The sequence below is a fragment of the Rosa chinensis genome, chromosome 4 (assembly GCF_002994745.2).
Source record: "Rosa chinensis cultivar Old Blush chromosome 4, RchiOBHm-V2, whole genome shotgun sequence".
Classification (NCBI taxonomy): domain Eukaryota; kingdom Viridiplantae; phylum Streptophyta; class Magnoliopsida; order Rosales; family Rosaceae; genus Rosa; species Rosa chinensis.
Genome location: NC_037091.1, coordinates 23,002,355 through 23,012,461, shown reverse-complemented (window position 1 = coordinate 23,012,461; position 10,107 = coordinate 23,002,355). Strand labels below are relative to the sequence as shown.

Genomic DNA, 10,107 nt, shown 5'->3' with positions numbered 1-10,107 from the left:
CATGGGTAGATTTATTTAGTTATCCTCCTCACGTGGGTGCAGTCGAGCATTATTAGTACTCATCCCTGCTTACTATGTGTTTGTCGGTGAGTTGAGCATAGAGCCTGGGAGGCTCCCTTCATTGCATGGTGATATTTTCTTCCCCATATCCTTTTGTTACTTGACTAGTAGGACGACTAGTCCGATCTTGTTTAACCAGCGGGGCTTATCTTATTTTCTTTAGTATCGGAGTTTCAATCTTTTCACTTGGTTGTTTATGACTAGTGGGGCCGGTCAGCTTTCTTGGGCTGAACATCAGTCAGTTTGTTTTCCTTAATTGTTGCATGCATCAGGTTTTTAAGGAATAAACGTGGGAAGGTATAAACTCCTTTTTCTTTATAATTAATTATTTTTGTCCACTCACGCTAACATTTTTATGTACATTCCCCTAGGCCATTCGGTTTCATTTGCCCAGTCTGCAGAGTAGTTGGTTCGGCATAATAGGATTTGGGGCATAGCATCTGCTGCTGTTGTTTTCATATTGTAGGTTAATCGCTGAACCTACTTGTATTATGAATTCTTTTTCTCTATTAGATTGCTCTGATAACCCGTGGAACAAATGCTGTAGAGTTTAGGAGTTACACTTGTGTATTTGGTTTATGTTGTATTGTTCGGATTTCAGTTGTTAATTGTAGAGTTGTTGTGTTTTAGGGAGCATGGTGGCTCCAGAAGAATAAGGATGGTTTATTAGAAGTGTAAATGTATTTCTATAGATTTCGGGTAGTCCAGTTTAGAAGTGACTCTGCCGAATTTTCAGTAGAGTTATTCCTAAGGTGGGCCCCACAGGGCCACCACAGATTTCAGAGTGAAATTCGGGGTGGGTCCTGTCATTGACAGGTACATAACCATTTAATAGTAACATCACAGCTCGATAATTACTAAATGTCAAGGCCTTGATTTCCTAAGTTGACGTATTGAAGCTCATGCCTCTTGATTCCCCCAAAGTACGCATCAAAAACGTCAAAAGGATCCACCTAACTAATATTGATCATTCATCAGAATGCGGTTAACACGATTATGCCTTCAGTAAAAAAAACTAAAGAAGTACTACTGTGTATACATGTTTGTGCATATATGGAAACAAATAAGGAAGCATTGATGCATCATGCAATATTTGTTCTCAAAATTTTAAAATACTTAAAGAGTTGGCACACTTTAACTCATCAAGATAGTACTCAATCTTTGTTTATAATCAATTTCTTCACAAACTTTCAATCTTTCTTTATTTTTAACTTATTGTAACTTGCTAAAACTATGATTGGGGCTAGCCAAACCAACCCCAGAACACAAAACCATATAACCAAATAAGCCAAAATCATATACCATTTGTAACCTGAAAATACACTTTTACTGTGCCCAATGATTGCAATTGGTACACGATTTGCTCAACATGCAAGTCATCGGCCTCTCTATACGATAGTGACCATATTGAAAGGTACCTTCACTTTCCCAGAAAACACAAATACCACAGCTAAATCAGCACAAAGATATTTGGGCATGCAATAATGTACTAAAATTGATCATAAAACCTGTTAAACTCAAATACCAAGGTCCACAGCCTTACCCATTTCCAGTAAAGTCAAAAAGGAAGGAACTAATTCCTTCATTTTCCAATGCAGCAGCAATATGTCCAAAACTAGTCAGTTCCTAGATATCAAAAGAGAGGCTATAAATCTGATTATGAAGCCTACCCGACATTATAGTTTTCACATGAATTAGGTACTCAACTACGAATTAGATAATATATCTAACCAATCAAAATTCCAAAGCTATTTTCTAAATCTATGAAGCCCCCCAATAGCTTGCACTCAAATCTGCATATTACATGAAGGATTACAAAGTCAAACATAGAACTTAATTGCACAATCTATATGACCCAAATGACGATACATTGGTAGCTGGTTATGAACAAAACAACTACCTCTTTTCCTGATTTCAACAATGTTGCTCATTAAGAACTCGAGGGATTTTGGCTTACAATCTCTGTAAGATGTTGCCAGCGTGCTAAACAAGCTCACACAGATTAATGATCGAAACGCCTAGCCTACTTTCATCCTTGCCAGTGTCCTCAACTCATTAAATACTCGCATATTTGCCAAAATTGATCACTGCCACACATAAATCAAAATTCCGGTTATAAACACCAAATCAAATCAGTTTAATTACAAGGAAAAATCAAGCAAAGAGCTACGAGATGTTACAGAGTTTGTTGTATTTATGAGGCGAGAGCCTCGAGGTTTGGAGCTCGAAGAGCATTTGAGACGAGTATTTGAGAGCTTGTCTGAGATTGTTAGTGTCCTGAGAAAAGTTGAAATCAAAATTAGGTTTTCAGAGATTGAGGAATTGTATAAGTCTAATAGAAATAAGATTAGGAAATGGGAGTGAAACTTTGCAGGAAGAAGGCTCAGTTAAGAGAACAACCGGTGAAAGAGAGAAGGAAACGATGGACTGATAGAGGTGAAGGGCTTGAAGTTGAAGGGACTGATGTCATATCGACGGCAAATTGAAGCGAGATGGTCTTTACTTTGCCGAACCCGAACCACCGCCAATCTTGTCCACACAATTTGGGGATTCAGTAAAAAAAACCCTAATCTCAAATTTTCAGAGAGAGATGGAGGAAAGAGAAAGTGAATTAGGGGCACCACAGACAAACCTAGGCAGAGGAGGCCAGTGAAGGACAACAATCCAAATCTAATTGAGAGAGGACTAAGAGAGAAGGGGTTGAGAGGGTTCAAAAACTGAGAGAGATCGAGATGCTTTCTGTCGAGAGAGAGAGAGAGGGTCAAGAGGCTAGCTAGGTTTTGTTTTATATTTTTCTTCCTTTTGGACACGATGTGGCATGGCAATTAAACCTAGCAAAAAATTCAAAGTTATTCACACAACAGAAACCTCACCAACTATAGTCTGACTGCAGCATTAAAAATCAAAATGTGAAATCATGGGGGGAAACATGGTGCTTACAACATTTTGGCTCAAAATATTGCCGTCTAGTTCCAAGTTCACATAACAGAAAAGCTTAAATCTATTGTACAATTTCTATAGCTTGCACTAGGCCTATTTAGGGAAAGACATTCAAGCAAGCTTCCTCAAACTTTGGTGCTCAGTTTTTCAATCATACAACGGAAATAGTGAAACCGTTAGATCTAGTAGCCCAAAATTCAGTGTTTCAAGAGGCAACCAAGACTCTAGAGTTAAGGGAAATCTGCCGCTGAATTTTTTCAGACAACGGACAATACTTAATTCTATTATGCAATGTAGTTTTGATAAAAAAAAGTTATCATTTTGTTGACATTCAGACAACAGAACATCACTAATACCGTTGTATAATATAGTTTACTTAAACACACAACAGATGATTTCTATTCGGTTGTGTGATTAACTTTTTGTAGTAGTGACGTCACCCTACCATAAAGTGATAGAGACTCATTGCTGGCACAAGGCCATAATTAACTAAAAATAAACAACAATAATATATAACAGAAAATAAATTTAAAGCCAGAGCCCAAGCCCAGGCCCAAGAAGCACTAGGCACAGCAAGGAATATGCAAGATTCCAGCCCAATCCAGTGACACCACAGCCCTACTAACACTGCCGCCACCATAGCGTCACCATCACCGCGCCTCTGTAGTGTCCCGGTTTCCGTCCAAAGCCCAGTCACCATAGCAGTCAAATCGCCGACCGATCTGAACCCCAAAAACCAAAGCACTGGTGAAGAATACGAAACCCCCGAACCACAGATCGAATCGTGGCTTCAATGACACCAATCCTCCACCCCATCCCTCCAAACTGCCTGTCCCCAGCCATCCCATGCCAAGCCATGCTGCCTATCCTACCATCCAACACACTCAACCTCAGATCAGATTCGGATCCGATCGAGATCGAGTGGTTCAGTCCCCTGAACAACGACCAAAACTCGGTCACCACCATCCTTTCCATCTGAGAGAAACACTGCCACGAAGGCCAGAGCTCGTTTGGCTGCATGCGCCAAGCGTGAAAGAGGCCAGAGGCCCGCACCAACGAGGGTGCGCCGCTGGACGAGGAAAATTGTTAACGAGGGGAAACCTAGCTTGTAGAAAGAAAACTTTTTTGGTGATATTTTGCTCTGTCTAATGTATTAGGAAATGAATTCAGAAAATTCGAGACTCTTATTAATAAATACATAGATTTATTATACGTTAGTTTAGTCTATATAAAAGTTTCATTCAAAAATATATTTTTATAAATACAATTAATGTGATTTCTTTATTATTTTTAACTAAAATTTCCACAGAAATTGAAACTTTCTTTGAAATTTCTTAAATTTGAAGTACTGAAACCGAAATTTGAATGATTGGTTCGAAGTATCAATCAATCCAATTGTTTTTGGCTAGATACCAAATTATTCGAACTATGATTCCTCAATTACTGTAGACTAATTAAACAAGCATAGCTACCTAGTTTCCTTTCTCTACACTACTTATTTTGTAGTCTGTGTGCTTCTTCCTATTTTCTTTTTCTTTCCTTATCAATTATCACATTGTGCTTTCCTTTAAATTGAAATCGCTCAAGGTTTGCAGTTGTTCAGTGAAAGTTTTAACCCATATAGCTTACGTGATGATTCACTTTGGTCCCTATTAATTACGAAAATCAAATAATTAATAACAAGAAAGTAGTAATCGACTCCAATCTGTCTCCTAAACTTATATAAAAGAGGCAATGGAAAAGTGATGACTGTATTAGAGGAACGAATAAAGACCTCGATCTGGCTTCTTGAGCTTAGATAACTATACAGGCACTTAACCAATCAGCTTGCAAAGACCAAAACTAAAACCTGGACAATTACATAATGAATCAGACTAAGAGAGTTTATTCATACTTCACACTGCATTTCCTCACCTACAAAACTACATGTAAAGTATAGGACTAATAGAGTTTTTTTATTCATTATTATCGTCATTTCCCTAGCGAAATTGGTTAACTTGTTCAGATTGTGCTTGTGGAAGGACAAGGACGTTCATAATATCATTTGAAATTATCTCGAAAACCTCCAATCCATGTATGTACAAATGCGATTTGGGAGTCCTTGGATATTACAAAGATAGCATAATACACAAATTATGAAGCAATAGTGAATTCTGGGATACATAAAGCACTTGTTCAGTTCCGCAATTAACAGTTATCTTCCGATTAAGCACATAAGAATAGGAGAACCAAATATCGGTGATGTAGACTATTGTATCATATTAGTTTAGTATTATTTGTACAAGTTGCTGTAAGCTAAGATTCATTACAATTTGATTCGCCTTCGAAAATTTGAACCATTCAAAATGGTAAGGAACTCTTTTTTTTTTTGAAAGGGGTTTGGAACCCAGCCTAGCTGGGAGGCTCAGCCCCACGCCCGGTTCCATTTATTATATTAATATTAGTACTTTGCAACCGGGGGGGGGGGGGGGGGACATAAAACCTGAATCCCGTGCTACAATAGAAGCATTACAATAATCCTCGTAGAGAACATCCTGAATAATAGCAGGTGTCTCATCTAACCAAACATCATCAAGCAACAAGTAGCTAGCAAGGTGTGCAAGTCTATGTGCAACACCATTTGCTTCACGGTAAATATGTCGAATTTCAACAGACTGAAAAGCAGATAAGTAATCTGTACAATCGTCAAAAACCCGACTTACCTCCGAGAAATTATCCTCTTCACTCTTGAGTGCAGCAATCAGAAGGGTAGAGTCGCTCTCAATAACTACATCCGACCAACCTTGGTGAATACCAAGCAGAAGACCCGCTCTGCACGCCTCAGCTTCCATATTAATCGCTGAGTGAGCATGCAAAAAATGCCTAGCAATAGCGGCAATACCCGTGCCCAAGTCATCTCTGACCACTACCCCAATACCTCCAACACCACTGTCCACTTGAAAAAGCTCCGTCAATATTAAAAGTTGGTTAATTTCCATTAAGTAATTAGATAGCTGTACTATATATACCCAGTTTACAGTGTTGTGTAAATTAAGGAACGATAATTGGAGAAATGATATGAACGTACACCATATGACCAAACTGGCATAACATGACTTCAAAATCATATGCTACATTTTAATTAGACTTGTCTCCCGCTGTTTCTTAGATGCGTTCGAAAGACGAAATAGTAGTGTACTCGATCGGTTAAGGACTGAATAAGCTTTCCACTTCTTTTCTAATAGTAGACTTAACCATTCCTCTTCAACATCAGCTTACGGATGATGCATTAGACGCGGTTGGTGTGTTGTACACCCTATCAGAAGCTTTCTTCACCTACAAAATGAATAATAATAATAATAATAATAAAAGAGCATGAGATTATTGTAATAGAGGTTGACAAATGAAACACCATATGAAAGTAGTTTACTTCTTTCTCCCAGTCTGTGAATAAGATTATGATTGCAAGAGACAGTGCTTGCACAAATAGCGCAACAATGATTCCCATCCAAAGACCCTATAAAAGAACATATTAGTTTGTCTTAGTATGATTTGAGTAGTGTTATATTCCCTCCCAGAAGGATTAAGAAACTTAACAGATTAAAATTTTAAGACAAACAGTGAAAGGATTTGGCGTCACCTTTCCTCCAATGTGGAATAAAAATGCTAATAATATTGCAGTAGGGATTCCCATAAGATAATAAGCTCCCAGATTTACATATGCTCCAATCTTCTGCTGTCCACTTCCTCTTATGATACCTGAATTTGTAAATTAGTTTTAGAGTCTTTTCATCAAAATAAAAGAAATTCACATTGAGTAGATAGGACTTGATTTTGAAAGTAAAATTCCTAATGAACTCAGGGGACGCTATAAATTCAAAACCAGATAATTCAGTTAGAAATGGTTTTTTATGAGACCAGAAATTAAGCAAAATGGGAAAAAACCTGAAAGCACAGATTGAAGTCCATCAAAAAAGTGGGATACCGCAACCAAAATAAGCATTTGCCCAACATAACTGACAACTTCCTTTTCACTGCTGTAACAGTAGCCCCAAACTTTTCGACCCAGTATCAGTATTGCAGCAGCCACAATACCTTCAGTAACAACAATGCATAGTGCAACACCTACTGCTAGACGAGCTAGTTGTGGTTGCCGGGCACCCAATTGATTTGAAACTCTTGTGCTACGACACATTATATGGAATTATGGATATAAAGACCAGGAAAGAACTGTTCAGACAACTATGCACAAGAGAGACATGCATTAGACAAACCTTGCTGCACCTGCGAATGCAAGAGGAATCATGTATAACATGGAGCATGTGTTAAGGCTGAAACATGTGACAAATTCACTGTTAGTTAACTACTATCAGAGTTGTATCTATTTCAATTAGTCATTCGAGTTAATGTCACACACCTGATTGATAGCACTGAGGTTTCAAGCTGTGGATTTGGAAGAAAACCGGATAAGAGAACCATCATTTCGAATGACCAGATTTCTAGGCTGCTCGCAGAAATAAAACAGTAAACAACCAACAAAGTACTAACATTTAAGAACTTCAAATACATAAAAAAATAAAAATAAAAAATAAAAATAAATTATGTATTTGGATGTGCACAAACAATCTGGTACTGGCTTCTAATGCTGTAATCGGTGCAATGTTATACCACAGCGACATAAATAAAAGTACCTGATCATTATAGCTGAAGGAATAGATAGTCTTATGAAATTGGGAATTCCATGAAATGCCTCCTTTGAGAATCCAGTCCATGTGTGTATACAAGAAGGAGAAACTCTGATATAAACAACCAAGAGTAATGCATTGATCCAATATGAGATAGAGATCGCGACAGCAGCGCCTCTATATCCCAAGCTGGTCTTGTATATCAGAAGCCAACAGAGAAGCAAGTGCACTAGTGTTGCAATACCTGTGGTAGCTATCATAGGAACCACATTGTTTTGGGTTTGCAAGAATCTGGAATGACATTGTTGGACTGCGTAAGCAAAAATGCAAGGTATCAGGAAACGAGCATAGTTTCCAGCGGCAGTGGCAATTTCTGGATCTTGACCGAAGAATTTGAGAATGTGGCCTGCATTGAACCATATAGTTGCAAGAGGAATGCAGGCCAGCAGAAGAACAAGCATTGCCCTCTGCATGTGTACACCAAGCATATGATACTGCTTTGCTCCATACGACTGCCCGCAAAATGTGTCTAATGCGCTACCCATTCCTATCTGTTCACCAATTTAAGAGAACAGATACTATTGTTATTGCCATACACAACGATTTTTATCTTGCAAAACACCCTTTTGTTTTTGAAGAACACCTTTATCAAATATCAAGCAATTGTTTAGTCAAGTAACTTTGAACAAGCAAAGTGAAACAACATAGAGATTAGAGATTTCATTTCAACAAACCATTCAAATGATTTCTTTAGTAATCAAAATGACTAAACAGGCTTTCCGAAAGTGAGGAAGATTTGTAAAAAGCTAAATTGTATCATTTGTAGTAAATCAAATATTGGAATAGTTAAACTGAGAGGGGGAAAACGGATTATTGGATTTTCAGTTACTGTCCATACATAAGGATACTAAATAAGTGCCAGGACTAATTAAGTAGACTACTTGTCTATTATATTTCGTTGAGGGTTCCAGGTCGCTCTGTTTTCTCTGTTCTCTCCCAATGTTGAAACTAAAAGACTATATTTTATTATGTAAGATGAAAGATTGAAAGGATAAGACATCTTACTATCAAGCTCAAACCAGTCACAGATGCAAAAGAAGTGGCCATGGAAGCACCTGCAAGTGATAGCTCCCCAAGATGGCCAACATACATGACTGAAATAACCTGCATACCGAACAACAAGAAATTTGATGATACCAGCGGCCCTGCCAACAATAACTGCTTCTTCAGTTCCCCGAACAATTCTCCTTCCGTGAATCGTCCCTTTGTTGATTGTAATGCATGTTCTTGGGGCAGAACTGGAATCAAGGGTGATTCAAGACCAGCAGATTGTTCTTCGTGAGCCATTGGTTGTGTTCTTGGTTTTCAAAGAGCAAGTGTTCAAGTTGAGAGCATTGACTGCGCCCACATAGTGCTGATTTTTTTGGGCCAAATTTTCCTTTGTTTTTCCTTTTGTCTGAATTCTGAAATCATCTTTGTCACGTTATAAATTCCTTTATGTGGGAAGAAATCAAGAAAAGCAATATACAATTTTTTTATTTTTTATTTTTTTTTTTTTATAGGAGCAATATACAATTTTAAAGCTCCATCATACAGCCATGGTCATGCCTGGTAAGATATTTTCTTTATGTCTTGGTATTTCTAATGGATATGTAGTCAAAATTGGAGGCAGAGTAGAACTACTAGTTGAGAACTGTCAATCCCTAAATATTATCTTTTAGGAGATACTCTAAAAGATTTTCAAAACTCTATTCTTCAATTCCTCGAATCTGAAACCAATCAAATAAACGCACAAGCTAGCTCACAGTAGTCTCTAGACTTGGGCGTTTAAATGAGTCGCTTTTGTGGAAAGCATTCCCATATACTATGTATACACATTTCCATATCAATCTGTTAACGATATATATAAATCATAGTTAGTAATATTCGAAACAGGAATTAAACGTTAAAATACCTGAATAATTTGGCAAATTTTAAAATTTGAGACTACGTGTTTAAAACGAAATGTAATGAAAAATACTAACATAAAAAATACGGACATGTTGTAGAGAAAGAGATTCGGGAGAATGCTTGTGTGCTTTCATTGATAATAGAGACCTATTTATATAGAGGTTCACAAGTACAAATCTTAGATTACAAGGAAAGCTACTCAAATGTTGATTAGAATATCTAGGAGATTCTACCCTATTACACCTACTGTTCTAAAACTCAGCTGCCCAAGTCACCTAGGCGGTGACTAGGCGTTGGGCAGCGGCTGGCCGCCGTGATTAATACCAACTCAGTGAGGTAGGTGGGCAAGGATTTGGGAGGCCGATTAGTTGGCCTAGGCGGTGATTAATCGGCCTAATCATCTGGGCGGAGTAGGCGGACTAATAGATCTATTTCTCCGAAATCACTCTTATTTCAATGGCGCCACGGCCACCGTCGACCACCACCACCTCGA

The 10,107-nt window shown here is 38.0% G+C and overlaps 1 protein-coding gene across 2 annotated transcripts; it reads right to left on the bottom strand.

Moving 5' to 3' along the window:
- Positions 1–5,956: 5,956 nt before the first annotated feature.
- Positions 5,957–9,120, bottom strand: LOC112198096 (protein DETOXIFICATION 16). 2 transcript variants are annotated; one of them, XM_024339144.2, is made up of 8 exons: positions 8,730–9,120; positions 7,671–8,215; positions 7,397–7,483; positions 7,254–7,310; positions 6,925–7,163; positions 6,620–6,738; positions 6,410–6,496; positions 5,957–6,315 (listed from the first exon to the last, which is right to left on the bottom strand). In XM_024339144.2, exons 1-8 carry the CDS (start codon positions 9,009–9,011, stop codon positions 6,250–6,252), a joined length of 1,482 nt encoding a protein of 493 aa, XP_024194912.1. In that variant the 5' UTR covers positions 9,012–9,120; the 3' UTR covers positions 5,957–6,249. The 2 variants fall into 2 exon arrangements, with proteins under 2 accessions (XP_024194912.1, XP_040373673.1); XM_040517739.1 differs by lacking the exon at positions 6,925–7,163.
- Between the last annotated feature and the right edge of the window lie 987 nt (positions 9,121–10,107).

Excerpts from the sequence above, each read along its gene's own strand:
- LOC112198096 (XM_024339144.2), bottom strand. The coding sequence starts at position 9,011 with ATGGCTCACGAAGAACAATCTGCTGGTCTTGAATCACCCTTGATTCCA. Across the intron at positions 7,484-7,670 it reads CCTTCAGCTATAATGATCAG|CCTAGAAATCTGGTCATTCG; the intron begins GTACTTTTATTT and ends TTCTGCGAGCAG. Across the intron at positions 7,311-7,396 it reads ACCTCAGTGCTATCAATCAG|CCTTAACACATGCTCCATGT; the intron begins GTGTGTGACATT and ends CACATGTTTCAG.